The 14,692-nt window shown below is 43.6% G+C and overlaps 1 protein-coding gene across 3 annotated transcripts in view; it reads right to left on the reverse strand.

Annotated features, from left to right (window-relative positions):
- foxp4 (forkhead box P4) overlaps positions 1 to 14,692 on the reverse strand; it is a 94,516-nt gene that overhangs the window by 8,208 nt on the left and 71,616 nt on the right. For 2 of the 3 annotated variants that reach the window (XM_074665830.1, XM_074665820.1), the window contains exons 7-15: positions 13,790 to 13,991; positions 13,117 to 13,215; positions 11,667 to 11,765; positions 8,685 to 8,772; positions 7,359 to 7,442; positions 4,962 to 5,175; positions 3,627 to 3,703; positions 3,444 to 3,545; positions 86 to 207 (exon numbers count right to left, since the gene is read on the reverse strand). In XM_074665830.1, coding sequence (XP_074521931.1) covers positions 86 to 207; positions 3,444 to 3,545; positions 3,627 to 3,703; positions 4,962 to 5,175; positions 7,359 to 7,442; positions 8,685 to 8,772; positions 11,667 to 11,765; positions 13,117 to 13,215; positions 13,790 to 13,991 — 1,087 coding nt within the window. The remainder of the gene's footprint in view (positions 1 to 85; positions 208 to 3,443; positions 3,546 to 3,626; positions 3,704 to 4,961; positions 5,176 to 7,358; positions 7,443 to 8,684; positions 8,773 to 11,666; positions 11,766 to 13,116; positions 13,216 to 13,789; positions 13,992 to 14,692) is intronic. The other variant, XM_074665839.1, reaches the window with a different exon arrangement.

Genomic DNA, 14,692 nt, shown 5'->3' on the forward strand with positions numbered 1-14,692 from the left:
CCAAGAAAACAAAACCTGTGTGTTTGTGTGTGTGAGGGAGTGTGCTTGCATGTGTGTATGTGTGTGTGTGTGTGTGTTCTCCTACCCGGTCATCTTTGGTGGTCTCCTCTTTTGGTATTCAACTTCATCCACAGTCCACACGGCTCCCTTCACGTTCTCCACGCGGACAAAACATTTGTGCAGACTCAGGTTGTGGCGCACAGCATTCTGGGAGGAGACAAAGTGGAGAGGAAGAGTTTTTTTAGTCCTAAAGTCCGGTTGATAATGCCAGCCCTGTTTTGATTAAGGTTCAACATTTAAAATGTCACCACTTATTCAAATATAGAGACTTAAAGTCTTTTTCTTAATTCAAAAGCATTAAAAAGTTTTGCATGTATCAGAGGAATAAACATCTTTATTAAAGTTTGACTCCTGTAACGTGTCTACGCCATATCCTAAAACCAACTGAAATCCAGGATTGTTTTGCTGTTCAGCTAAAAAATAGGCTATAAAATTGTAGCTTCAAACAAGAAGAGATTTTTTTTACCCCTCGCTTGAGGTGGCAACACTCATTCAGGGTGTGCTCAGCACAAACAATGCTTTCCAGTACGTTAATTCTTCAAGTAATTCCTTAAGTCATGTGACCTGAAGATTTTAGTCCTTTTGTCACCCATCATTTTGTATGAGCACACACAGAATGAGGCTTCATGCCCGCTGATCATACAAGGAACTGCTTTTTAGTAGCTTTATTTTACCTCTGAATTTTTCTTATCAGTCATCATCAGCACACACACAGAAACACACACAACCACAGGCACTCAGACAGGCAGGCACACCGCTATCTCGGTCTCACCCCCCCAGGGACCGGCCTCCCTTTTCATCTGCTATTTGTAGTTTGTTCATGCCCAATTTCATTACCAATTTTAATTCGTCTATAATTAAATCCTGCATATTCTCTCTGACACGCTGTTCTAAGCCGAGAGGGAGGGACAGGCCAGGCATGCATCACTCCTCGCCGTAATTACACACAGAGATACACACACGCTCAAACACACACACACACAGACATACAAACACACACACACGTAATTACACAAGCCATAATCAGCGGAGGAACCCTTTCTCCCCCGCATCCCCTCAGCCCCCCGAGCCGTGATGCTAAGTTTTGTAAATGAGTCTGACCCCAATCTGCGCCCGCCACCCTGACAGTGCAAACACACACACACACACATACACACACACACACACACACACACACACACACAATCACACACACACACACACTCACAGATACACGCTCCAGACACCAGTGCTATTGCAGTGCTATTTGCATTCGTCTCCGTGATGAAAGCCTAATTCTCCCAGTTAAAACATTAGCAGTCATTTACAGTGGGTCACAGCACATGTGCCACTCATCTCCCCTGGCTGAGGGGGGCGGGGGGCTGGGGGGTCGATGACTGGAGGCAACATTTTTGGGAAAAGGGTGAATTGTGCATCAGACAAATGACAAAAACAAAACAAAACAATAAAACCACAATGCAAAAAACGGTAGAATTATACTACAACTCTTTCATCATTTGGCTGTTAAATGTATTAGAAAGTCACAATTGTTTTAAAACATTATGAAATCCCTTGCATAATAAATTCCCTGCAAATAGCTGGTTGGTTAAGGTTGAATACAGCCCAAGCAGAGTTAAAAAAAAAAAAAAAAGAGGAATGTCATAAAACAGGATCTCAAGTGAAAGTAACAATGCACATATACAGAGTGTTTTGATTGCATTCTTTAATTTAATGTTAATACTTGATTTATGAAACCACCAATAACCCTTAAAAAGGGTGGTTAATCTGCATCTGAAAAAAATTGCAGCTTCTCTGGTAAAAGAAAGACAAAAACGTCATCTTTAACTCATCCAACCCATCATCCAGCACCTTGAAACAACACCTAACTCTCATTCCCCATCCTCCTCTCTCAATCATTCCTTTCTTTTTCTGTCTCTTGCCTCTTCCTCACTCTCTGTCCCTTCCTCTTTATGATCAATGACTTCCCCTCCCTGCCAACACTGCTGTCTTCATGAAATATAACATCTTATTAAAGGACGTACATCTCTGCGGCCCTATTTGACTCTGGGAGCCGCTGTATAAATACATAAGGCCGGGCCGAGCTATATTTAAAGGTCTGCGAGGCCAACAGGCACAGGAAGCAGACAGCAGACATTAATAGTTAAAATTCATAAAAGTCAGATGAGGGGTTGAAGATATTCCTGGCTGCCCCGTCTTTTAACCTTCTCCAACCCCTCCCTCTGTCCCTTCATCATCACCATCATCATCATCCCCCTCCTTCCCAGCTTGGTTTAGGGTTATTAGAGGAAGGCCAGGGTCTCTCCTCATCCCTCCATCCCTCCTTCTCTTTTCTCACTCCTTTGCTCCTGCTCTTACTTTCCCTCTCTCTGGAGGAACTGACACTCAAATTAGTGCGAGGTTTCTGCAGAAATGGGTCAGCACCTACAATGGTGGGATCAGGCCAGGTGTGTGTGTCAGTGAGAGAGTGAATTTAGAGTGTGTGATCATGGGTAGTGTGTATAAGCGTCTCTGTAATGAGCCTCTAAAACGGTTAGATGTGGCTCTTCCAGGCTAAGTGGGGCCGACTCTTCATGTGCCAGTATTGTTTAGGGCTGAGCAGAGGAAGAGGAGAAAGAGAGCAGTAGGAAAGTGTCTCATAAAGGGCCGCAAGAGCCAATAACTGTCCAATCGGTCACATCTTATGGAGCGGAGAAAAGTCTGCTTTTGAAACTGTATGCTTTTATTACTGTATGTGTGTCAGACTCAGCTGACACAGACATGCTAAATTAAGGCTTTCCAAGTGAAACACTTTTTTGCATCATGACGTCATTTTGTCCGATGCAACTGTTTCCAATCAGCCAACCAAATCTGCCTTTAAATTTTGTCTCCCTCGCTGTGGTCTCAGAAGTTTCATCTGGCACTAGTTGGAGTAAAGAGCTTCATAGGAGGGCACAAACCATAATCACTTTGCAGTCACTTAGATCCAGGTCACTTTTATCCAGTCACAGTTATGTACCACAACTCAGTTTTTGTCTAAATATTGTGTTTGATTGAATTAGACTCAGAGTCAAAACTTTCATTTTCTGCGGCTCATTTTGCCGTCGTCCAAACATCTATCAACAAGTACGTGAAAATATCTGGTCACAGTCTTCCATCAGTTGATTCTCAGTTTTGTAGGATAAATTGTTGTGGCCTACGCTGAGTGTGGAAAGTGTACACATCAGCAGCTCTGGATGTGGAGAATGAAATCCGAAAAACTACAAAATATAGAAGACCCCACCACTGTAAATGACTTCATGTTTGTAGTTTTTCCATAAAGAATTTACTTCAGTTAGATCAGGTCCATAGACTTTTCATAAGGAGGATGAAGTTTAAGCATTGTGTGAGTAAAACAAGTGTTTTACCTTCCATGTGGCTGTGTTTCTCCTGAAATAGGCAAACTTTCGTGTAAACCAGTTGTAGATCTCATTTAGGGTCAGCTGTCTATCCGGGGACTCCAGAATGGCCTAAAACAGGGAGAGGCATCAGCAGGATTAGATGAGAATAAGACTGGTGAGAGCGAAAGATCATCATTTGAAGTGACTTACATGACGTATAAGAGAGGCGTAGGTAAAGGGAGGCCTGACATCAGCATTTTTGTAGAACTCACAGTTCTGAGCCAGCTCTGAAAAACAAAGGACATGTTTGAAATCACCTGATGAAAAATTTAAAGTACTGAGTTATTCTACAGGTGTGGCGAGGCTATGCACCACGAGATCTTCCTTCATCGACACGTGACGATATTTCTCAGTTAGGTGATAAGCTTTATTGTGAGGTTGAGACATAGCAAAGGGTTTTTCTTCTTTACTGAATGATGAGCCGGTTACACCCTCAGCCCTCGTCAGAGTTAGGCAGTGGCACTATTTTCCAAGGACAGCGCTTGGTGAATTTGCCACTTTTGTTTGCAACCACCACAATACACTGATGTGGTTGTGCTACTTTATCTAACTCAGGCTGGTACAGAGAAAAAGATGCTGCCAAAAATACTAAAAAAGACAGAAATAAAAGGTTTCCTTCAGGGGGAATCTTGGGGTTATGCTATGGATCCCTTCTAATAACTTTGGCTGAACTGTTAAATGTAATACATCAATCTCTAAGATGTTAGGATCTTTCATTTAGGACAGCTGTCACTGTTTGTTTCCTCTAACAGAGACTCCAAACTGCAGTTCATTTTATTACACACACAGACCTCATGATCAGATGTCAGGTCTCTATCTCACATGTACACATACGTTCTTATTCTCATTCCCTTTGTCAGCCTGTCTGTCTGTCGCCTCTCTACTTTCTCTGCTAACACTGATAATTTAATAAGTGTTTAGCACCCTCACATCTTGGTTACAGCATGTAGTCAAAAAGGTCCAGGGGGGACAAGTAAAAAGGAACACATATTGATGATAAAAGGATAAAAAAAGTATAAGCAGTGTTTTTAAGAAGGTCTTTAATGGGCATAGCCTTTTAAAATCCACTCCTGCCACAACTTTTTTGTCTCTCCTGATAACAATCAACACCACTCATGCTAAAAAATGTGTATAACATTTACTACTTGAGGGATGAATAGTGACTAAGAGAAACTCTTGAAACCTATATTGATTTTTACGTGACGTTTAACTGGAGGCCAAAGTTATCTATTTTTGCAAGAAAGTCAAGAGACTTTATCGTATCCAAACCACAAGTGGAGGAAATATCTTAACTGAAGGCTTTCCATTTCTCATTGAGGATTTTAAGATGCTAAAATTGTTTAAAACTGGAGGAAAAAGTTGAAGCAGTTTATTGGAAATGCTGGAAGTAGTTCATAAAGATTTCACAACTTTTCAAAATCAATAATGAGATAAAAGTTGATAATGAAAGAATTTAAAAGCAGGTACAGGGAGAATGTGTGTTACCTGAGGCAATGGGGGTGCAGTACTTGTCGGAGTTACGCCTACGTATGGGCGTGTGGGAATGGGAGTGTGTGTGCAGGCTGGAGGAGCTGATGACTGAGGGTCCCTGGCGCAAAGGGGTGATAGGGGCAGCAGCCGAGGTGGGGGGGTGAGGAAGACCCTCTGGGTAGGGCTCAGTGTCCCGCTTTAACAGAGAGCCACTGGAAGCCAGGTTCAGCTAGAGAGAAAAACAGGTAAAGAGAAACTAGGGTGATCCACAATGCTTTTCTGGGTGCAGTTTCATGGTTTGCTATCTGGCAAAACAAGTGACAAAATACCTTTTACTCATTTAACTAAATCATGGACTAATGGCAGCCCAAAGGGTGAAGAACTTTGCTTTAAACCCAGAGGGTTGGAGATTGTTTTGGTGCATGGAAATAAAAGGGTTCTTATATGACTAATGTTCCTCTTGTGTTTACTCTAAAGCCTCACCATCTGCTGAGTGCTGCTGCTGTTTACAGAGAAGCATCATCTACACAGGACAGGGTCAGGGTCAGGTGAAATCAATGCATGAGACAATGCTGTTGTGTTTCATAGAGAACAGATCTCAGTCTGAAGAGTGTTTCTCAGCAGCTTTGTCATCGGTTGTGTAACAATAGGAACACAGTTCAGTTTGTAACTCAGATGTAGAGGACAGACATCAAAGACAAGGATTTCTTTTCTGATGACTGTTGATGTGGCTTATCTAACACTGTGTAGCTCATAGTTGGGTCAGAGATGTGATGTCTAAAGTCTTTCTTTTATTAATCATTGTTTTTTGGCTGTTTTTTTCTTCAATCTGTTGATTAATTCTTCATTTCTTTCTATGATGACTGAGCTGACGTAGGAAGCAGGTTTCTTCCAAAAGGAGATTAGCAGTGCTTTCAGTATCTACTACTAACATGAAATCACTCTCCTTACGTTACCTGTGAATTAGCCTCCCTTATTTAAACCAAGTAGAGGGAGTCTTCTTGTGCAGACCCTCACATAGTTGCACACAACCAACATATACTTAAACACACAGGGCTGGCTGCAATTAACCCTGTGCTTACAAATACAAAACCACACGACAGCATGTTTGTCAGGAGGGAACACACACACATGCACTCTGCGGTGGCGAAGTCTTCACGGACCAATACGGCCCAATTAGGCAGAGCCTCAGAAACACACACACATACGCACTAAACAACACAAACACACACAAACACACAGAACCAGTACTCCCAGTCTCTCTGGGACAGTCGTTGCAGGGCTGCTAGTTTAGGACTAATTAAAACCACTGTGGGTGTGTTATAGTGTGCGTGTGTGTGTACGTGCTTCAGTGTGTGTATGTGTGTTGTTTAAATGTACATAAAATGTGAGAATCTCTTCCCTACACTCGGCCCTCTCCGTACCATTTAAAGCTGACTAGAGGGGGCGGAGCTGTTTAACAGGTACTTCATTAACGCTGCAACCCTTCCACATCACCACGGCAACAGTCCAACCCTGTTAATTGAGGCCAAGCTTTGTTTCCATTCCTGACGCCCCTCCCCTGCCCCTCCTCCTCCAATCCCTGACCCTGAGGCTCGTCTCCAGTGGTGACAGAACACGCCTCTTCCTGATTTCCCATTAGATGTTAATAGTAGCTGATCCCCCCGCGATCAACACATCATCCAGACACACAAATACGCACACAGACACACATATTGCCACTTGGCTGCACCCATTTATATCCCCTCAAATTAAGACACTCTGCCTCTAATTGACAATTAATTTCAACATCTTCATATTTTAATAAGACTCCTCGTCAATCTGAATAATGAAATATTCATTAGATACCTAATAACAGTCGCACCAGTCATTGTGGATACACACACATACACACAGACACACACACTTATACACACAACACATCAAATTTCTATCACTTATGTCAGCACACACTGAAATATTCTGTAACACACCTCTTGGTTGTTCCCTCTTTGTGTTTTGGGAGCTAAATTTAGCTAGGATGCAGTTTAAAAGTATAAAAAGATGGAATTGACAACTTTTTCTAGGGTTTGAACACATCACAGACATGGAGGTTTATTCAGTATTACAAGCATGTATCATGAGAAATCTTAGACAGAAGAAGAGGGTTAAAAAAAGAAATAAAAACAGAAAAGAGCAATATGACTAAGAAGTAGTCCCCTTGATTTGTCAATTATACATTAACCCTCAGTGGTCAATAGGGGGCGTACACACCAAGCTAGACAGTAGGGAGAGAGCATGAAATCTCAAGAAGGTTTGGGGAAAAAGAAAGGGATACACTGAGTTAGCAGATGAATGAGAGGTAAAAACAGAGGGTAAAGGTCAGACGATAGAAAGAAAGGAAGGTTATGTGGCTTGAGGTTTAGTACTCACAGGTTGGTTAAAAGGCTTTGGCTCTGAGGGGCGCATGTGCAGGTGGGCCATCATGGCCTGGAGTCGCTCACTCTCTTTTGCCAGCTGTGAAACACACAAGAAGGATATTATGGTCAAAACAAAACAATACAAAAAAAAACAAAAACAAAAACACTGCCTTGTTTCACAGTCTTTAAGACTGATATAATGTGGTATTGACATAGAATTAGAATTGCAATTACACCTCGGGCAGAGAGATGAATATGAGAGTCAGCAGCCTCAACACCCAGAGCGCTCTGCCACACACTCACACTAGCCTGCAGACACACTCGTCCCCGTTTGACATTGTTAACTGCCGTTTAATGTGTGCTGTTACAGCCTGTGGAAACGCTGCATCCTGACTGTGTGTTTGTGCAAAAGAGCAAGCGTACAAACGTGTAGCCCCCAGAACAACATACCTACACTGAGACTGATAGCACTCTTAACGCACTCAAACCCAGCAGCGACGTGCACATGTGACGTATTTGAACACTGCGATTGTGCTGCTTTTGGTGTAAACCAGTGTTTGAGTGGATGGGAGGCTGAGGTGGTGGGCTGCCTGTGGACTGCTGAGGGATGAAGTGACATGTCAGGGTGAAAGAGACGGACGTCCTAATGTGATGTGACACCAGCTGCCTCTCTGTCACTTTGTGTTCTCTGCTAGTGGCTTCAGGGGCTTGGCTAAATGCTGTTTACTACAGACACAGACACACACACACCCAAACACACACACACACACACACACACACACACACACACACACACACACACAGGCAATGATGCAAACAGAGGCATTCAGATTTGGAAACAGTGATGAGGTGTGTATGAAGAGGCAGCCTCTGTTTTCACTTTGTTCCTAACTTTCCTTATGTACTGTTGAGAGCAGTGTTTCTCTTCTTCTCTAGTGTTGGCATTCTGCTTTTGCTGGAGCATTGAGATGTTTCAAGAGCTTTGCGTGCATGAACCACTTTTGAGAACTAGAGAGGCAGCCTACTTCTCTGTTTTCTAGTTCTTGTCTCGTTCTCTCTTTTCTCCTCTCTCCCTGTCTCTCCCTCCACCCCTCTCAGCACTCGTGCTCCCTTTGCTGGTGACCAAAGCAGCTTTATAATTGGAGCAGCGATGGCAGCTTCCCTGCCGACTGCTCCTTTTAAATTACAAGCTCCACTGCTCTCCATAAACTCTGCCCTGCTTCAGACAAGTTGCTGCCATTGACTGGCTGAAACAGCCGTCGCTACTTTGTTTGCAGGCAGATGAAAATTCAGTGTGTGTGTGAGTGTGAGTGTGCACGTGCGTGTGTGAGTGACTCACCTGTATCTCCAGCTGCTGAACCACCTGCATCTGAACTCGGCACTGCGCAGTGCTGCGGTCATCTAGGGCGTGCTCATTGTTCAAGTGCCTGGGGGTGGTGAGAAATGCATGAGCATCAAAACTCAGTCAGTTTTGGGAAACAAGTTTTCAAAAAAGAAAAAAAAAAGTTTTTCAGTGATGGTTTCTAGGTAACAGTGTCAACACAATCATCATTTAATCAATTCACAAAAACTGCACGAAGAAGTAAGAAAAAATCTGCTCTCTCACTTTTATTTAAGCCGAGTTATGAGCTGTTAGAGCACTGTAAAAATAAATCCTAATCTTGGGAGTTTATTTTGTCTGGTGAAGGACGCAGCAGCTGTGTTTTGTGTGTGTATACTTCACTGGTGCTCGCTGAGCCGTGATCCAAGACAACCACCTGGATATGAGCTCATGTGTTATCGCACAAAGCCTTATCTTATGAAGACTTTCTGTTAGCTAAACTCCACTCATCTTATTAACACTCGTGTGCATTTGCCTGTGTGTGTGTGTGTGTGTGTGTGTTATTGTGAGTCTACGCACGTGTGTGTGCATGTGTGTGTTTGTTTCCTCCGATGTGGGAGGACCCGGGACCTTCTGATCTTTCCCAGCCCACCCCTCCCTGCCTCCCTTCCTCCATCCCTTTCTCTCTCAGCTCTGTCATCGCCAAGGTTATTCACAGGTTGCCGCTGCCTGCCCGTGTCTGTGTGTGTGTGTGTGTGTGTGTGCTGCATGTTCTAGTGTGAGTGTATGCCTGTAGATCAGAGAGAGTTTTCCGTTATCCTGTGGCGTTAACTTCTAATCTGGGTAATCTCTGGAAAGCCACATGTATGTATGTTACACAAGTAGATCTTTGTGTGACTGTGGTGTTTGACTGTTTGTGTGTGTGTGTCTCTTAAAGCAAGTAGAAAAGTTGGGAAACATCAGGCCAAGACTAGAAATGAAACAAAAACAATGATGTCATGGCGTGGCTAATCCAGGCAGATAGACGGCTCAACACAAGTGCACGATAATAATAACAAAAACATGATCTCACCCCTCTCTTTCTCTCCCTTTTTTTCCCTCTCTTTGTTAACCTTACTCTCCCTCTTCCTCTTCTTCCCTCACACTTCTGTCCACTCTCATCATCCCCCGCAACAACTCCCAAAATGCCAATGATTCACACTCATTCCAACCAAATTTGCCCCCCAACCCCTCCCCTCACTCAATAGCCAGGCCATAAACAGTAGCAGGATTTTTTTCTGGATGTGTCCCGACAATGAGGCTCTGTTTACTCCTCAGAGTGCTGGCAGACAAGGCTTTAACCCACATTACACCCAGCTCCTCCGACCACAGCCAGAGTATTATACCAGAGGACAAGGATGGGAGGAAGGGGAGGGGAGGTGGGCAGAGAGGAGAAGAAAGGCCTGAAATAGTGGAGTGTCTCCCTCTTCTGTTCCTCTGTGCTACCCTTTCCCCCTCCTGGGGCGATGACTAAGGCTAGCTAGAAGCTAACGCACTGTCGGGCTGACGGCATTATCTGTCACTGCTTTTTTTTCTTCACCTCCCTCCCTCTCTTACACACAAACACTCTCTTACTCTATCTCTCTCCCTCCTTCCATCTGCCCTGAGGCTACGTGAAATGAGACACCAAACAACAGCTTTCCTCTCCAAACTTTCCCAGCCTGCCTGCACACTTTGATCTGACTGTCCGATGCCATCACAATCACTACACACTTTTGTTATTAGGAGTCGGTGTGTGTGTATGTGTGTGTGAGGACTTATTTCATCACCCTGGCTTATTAATATCCCCACTGTTCAAACAGCAAAGAGTTCCACATAGATAATAAGAGTGTGAGTTTGTTTAGGGCTTCATTAGAGGCTTGTGAAGCCTTCGTTAGCAGCCATAGTGCCAAAGGGGAAGTCCACTGTACTCTGTGTGTGCGTGTTAGAATTTGTGTGTAAATGGGTGTGTGAGTGAGTGTGACAGAGGAGGAGATGGCAGAATGTCAAGGCCAAACTACTGCACCAGCATACCCCAGTGACTCCAAAAACGGGCAAACATTGTGATGGTGTGAGTGAGTGAAGGTTTTTGATGTTTGTGTTTAGATACAAAAAATGTATGTATGTGTGTGTCTGTGTGTGTGTAAGCCAGTCAAAAATAATTTGCTTATCAAACAGCCTTTTAATCTGCCTGACCCTTTGGGGAAAAACACTAACAAAACACAAAAACATCAACTAATTGTAGGAAGAACTTGAAGACTTGCTCTTTGCATGTCAGCATTTGAGGAACAATCAAATGAATACAACTGCTGACATAAGCAGATGATAAAATGTTTGTTAAAAAAAGAGGAAGCTGTTGTTATGGGAGCCCAAACAATAGCTTGTACCCAAATGTTGAGTGTTTGTGTACACCTGTATTGTTCTGCGTTTAAGCATGAACAAAAAATGTGATGTAAGGAATAGAAACTAATTAATGAATGAGGTAATGCAAATAACCATAGACAACATGTGACCATCACTTCACTTTTAGCACAGACCAGAGTGTTTCTCCCCTCTTGCTTCATCAAACAGTAAAATCAAAAATGAAAAAGAAATTAAAGAAAGGGAATGAGGTATGTGGGTAAAAACATCTCTCCAATCAAACACTATGCTTATGACACTTATTTACAAAAGTGAAAAAAGGGATTATTTTGTGGACAATTAAAAAAAAAAAATAACAACAACATCCAAGGTAACCATAGAGTCATAGAAAAGTCATCCAAGTTGTGTCAATGGAAAACAACTGGTCTGGGTTATTTGTCATAACAGAACCTTGTCCGTATTGTCTGCAGTCAAAAACATAAAATATTTATGCACTTGCAATAAGCTTTTCACTTTAACTTCAACTACCAGCATCTGTTTTTCTCAGTGTTTAGTACACACTCACTCTCTCTCACACACACACTCATCACAAGTCATATTTTTGTCTGGTTATAAACTTACTTGATGAACTGTCCCATGTCTTCACAAAGTGCTTCACAGCCAGGCCACTTGCACTCTCCATGGCCATAGAGAGGATGGGAGCCAGCGTGCTCCTCATGACTGCGGGAAGAAGAAACAGAGATGATACATTTTCCGTAAACAAATATTTACTTTAAAACTAAAGGCTGTTACTTTCCCAGAAAAAAAGGCAGAGCTTCAATAAACTGCTTTCACACACAAACACACACACACACATGCAAAGCTAACTGTGGCAGCAGAAGCCTCACTGCAGCCATCTGAGTCTGGTTAGCAGTCATTAGTTTGTACAGTTCAGGAAGCCAAGTGCAAAGAGAGGAGGATAGAGCAGAGTGGGGTCAGTTACAGGAGCCAGGCAAATGCAGGAATTGTTCCAGCAACCTCAGAGGCTCAGTCTTTAAGTCCATGACCTGTCTTTCTGTCCTTGGCGTATGTTGAGCATGCAAGTGAGTGCATCTGTGTTAGTGTGTGTTCTTATGTTTCAGGAGTTGACACAGAGTCGGCACAAGACCAACCAGCCATGACTGATTGGCGGCGGCTGCCGTCATGTGCTGGTTTTTCTTTTGTGGTGAGCTTGTGTGTTTGTGCACGTGTGTGTTTTTCTGTGTGGGCACTTGTGCATATTTATGAGTGTGTATTTGTATGTGTGTGTGGTGATGAAAAACTGGGCCAGGTTTGGTTTGGGCCCAGAGTAGCATAACTGTATTTGTGCATGTGTGCGTCTTTGTTGTTGCGTGTGTGTGTATGTGCATGTGTGTGTGTGTGTGGCAGGTCCAGTAGCAGATGTGGTTCAGACCTGGACCATCGCCTGCGACTGCTGTCTCCACATATATTTACATGACTGTGTGTGTGTGTGTGTGTGTGTGTGTGTGTGTGTGTGTGTGTGTGTGTGTGTAGACTGGGATGGGGATTCTCCCAAATCAACATCAGAAGGTTGTCTAACAAAAACCATTTGTCTCACAGATGGAAACATCCCCCTTTCCCTCTCTCCCTCCCTTGCGTTTTCTCCTTTTCCTGATCATATGTGCTGGCTGAGGTTGTAACTTGTGTACGTGTGAGTGTGTGTCTGTATGTGTGTATGTGTGTGTATGCTGGCTGTGGTTGAGTCAACTCAGAAGCAGCTCAGACAGCAGACATGACAAACTGCTGGCAACCACATTCTCCTCCACATCAGCCATGCATTAGCTTAGCAGGCTAACAGGCTAGCTCCTTATTGCTCCCCTACTACAGCTCTTTTGGGACACAGTAGCACACTGTAGCTGAAATATATGAGTGTGGGACATTCACTGAATGTTCTTCTAGTACAGTTTTATACAAAAGAGCCTAAACTACGCAAATAAGGTCAGAAATCAATGACGAGGTGGGGTCAAAAGGTGATTCATTCTTACTCCAGTCCACTTGTATGTGTATTTATGAATGTGCATGTGCTACTCACTGGCTGCTGGGGGTATGGTTGCCTTTGGAGTAAAGGGGGACATGGTCATCTCCGCTCTCTGCCTTGGTGAAGGAGGATATCCACTCAAACAGTCGGGCTCTTAAAAATGGAGACAAGCCCATGAACAGCCATGGCGTGACAGCCATGGGACAACAACAAACCCCGCCTCGAGAAAATTGCCCTAGCACATGCATCTGATACATATGAACACACCAACAAGGATGTGTATTCTTGTACAAAATGTAGCCCAAAAAACAGTGAATAATTTCTTCTTCTTCTTCTAGGCAGCTTGTATCCTGCTTTATCGATCCTTTTACTCCTCCTCTCACCTCCTTTCTTTTCCTTTTCTTTCCTTTCCTTTCCCCTTCTGCCCTCTTTTCCATACTATACTAGCATGTGGCTGACAGCATACTGACGGAACATACTGAACCAAACACACCTCCTATCAAATGAGCTGCAAGACGTTTACACCCTGGTGATGTGTGATATGCTGCAAGTGTATGTTTTGAACCTGTGTTTACGTGCGTAGTTATGGAAGAACAGCTAAAAGTTAAAAGCCTGAAAATGACATCTCGATAGTGTGTGAGTAAGAGAGGTACTACAGGTCACACAGAGGACACACACGCCATTACTACTACACTAGAGCCCACTGCCACACAGCCCATCACTGTACCTGTCTCTCTTTGGGGTGTGGCTCTGTCCATTGACCAGGCTGTGCAGTGGCATGTGAGCGCTGGCAGCTTTGGGGAAGGCTGAGGTAGAGTTGGAGCTGTTGGTGCTCAAGTCCAGGCCCTCTGCCTGTTTCAGGGCCTCTTCACTGCTTGGGATGCCTGACACCTCCTTCCACAGCTGTTGGAGGTCTGACGGACACATCGCTGGAGAGAAGGAAAACAGATACACACAGATAATTCAGGGAGGAGGAGTGCCACACATTTTTGTGTAAATTTGACAACAGGAGGGTTACTTCAGGAACCATGAGATGAGAACAATAAAGTATAAGATAAGAACATACTATGTGAACAATGATGCAGTGAACATCAAATCCATGAACTTGCTAATGCAACAATATCGCTTTCCTCAGAATATTCACACAGTGAGGAATATGTCAAACAAAAGCAGAGAAAGGGGAATTCCTTTATAACTTGCATTTTTTCCAGATTTCTACTGTTCCTCAAGTCTTTGCTAATCTCTTTGTTGGCAACTGCTACTGTCCACTAGCACCACTGCCCCTGTCACAACCACTATTTATCAGAACAGGGTGGGTGCACACTTTGAGTTCTTTCTAGTTGCAACTTTGTTATTTCTGCTCCAATTTCACAGTAAGACTGACGCCTAGAATGTCGCAGCCTTTTACCAGTAGATCTTACCATGCATGTACAAAGACACGCACACATCTAGCCAGCCACACACACATCGGTCTGCACATTAACACACACACAAATGAGCACACAAATGAGCACACACACACACACACACACACACACACACACACACACACACACACACACACACACACACACACACACACACACACACACACACACACACACACACACACACACACACACACGGACCT

Source organism: Halichoeres trimaculatus, unplaced genomic scaffold (genome assembly GCF_033239565.1).
Source record: "Halichoeres trimaculatus isolate MK-OKI-2021-1 unplaced genomic scaffold, fHalTri1.1 fHalTri1_scaffold_1, whole genome shotgun sequence".
In the NCBI taxonomy this organism is placed as follows: Eukaryota; Metazoa; Chordata; class Actinopteri; order Labriformes; family Labridae; genus Halichoeres; species Halichoeres trimaculatus.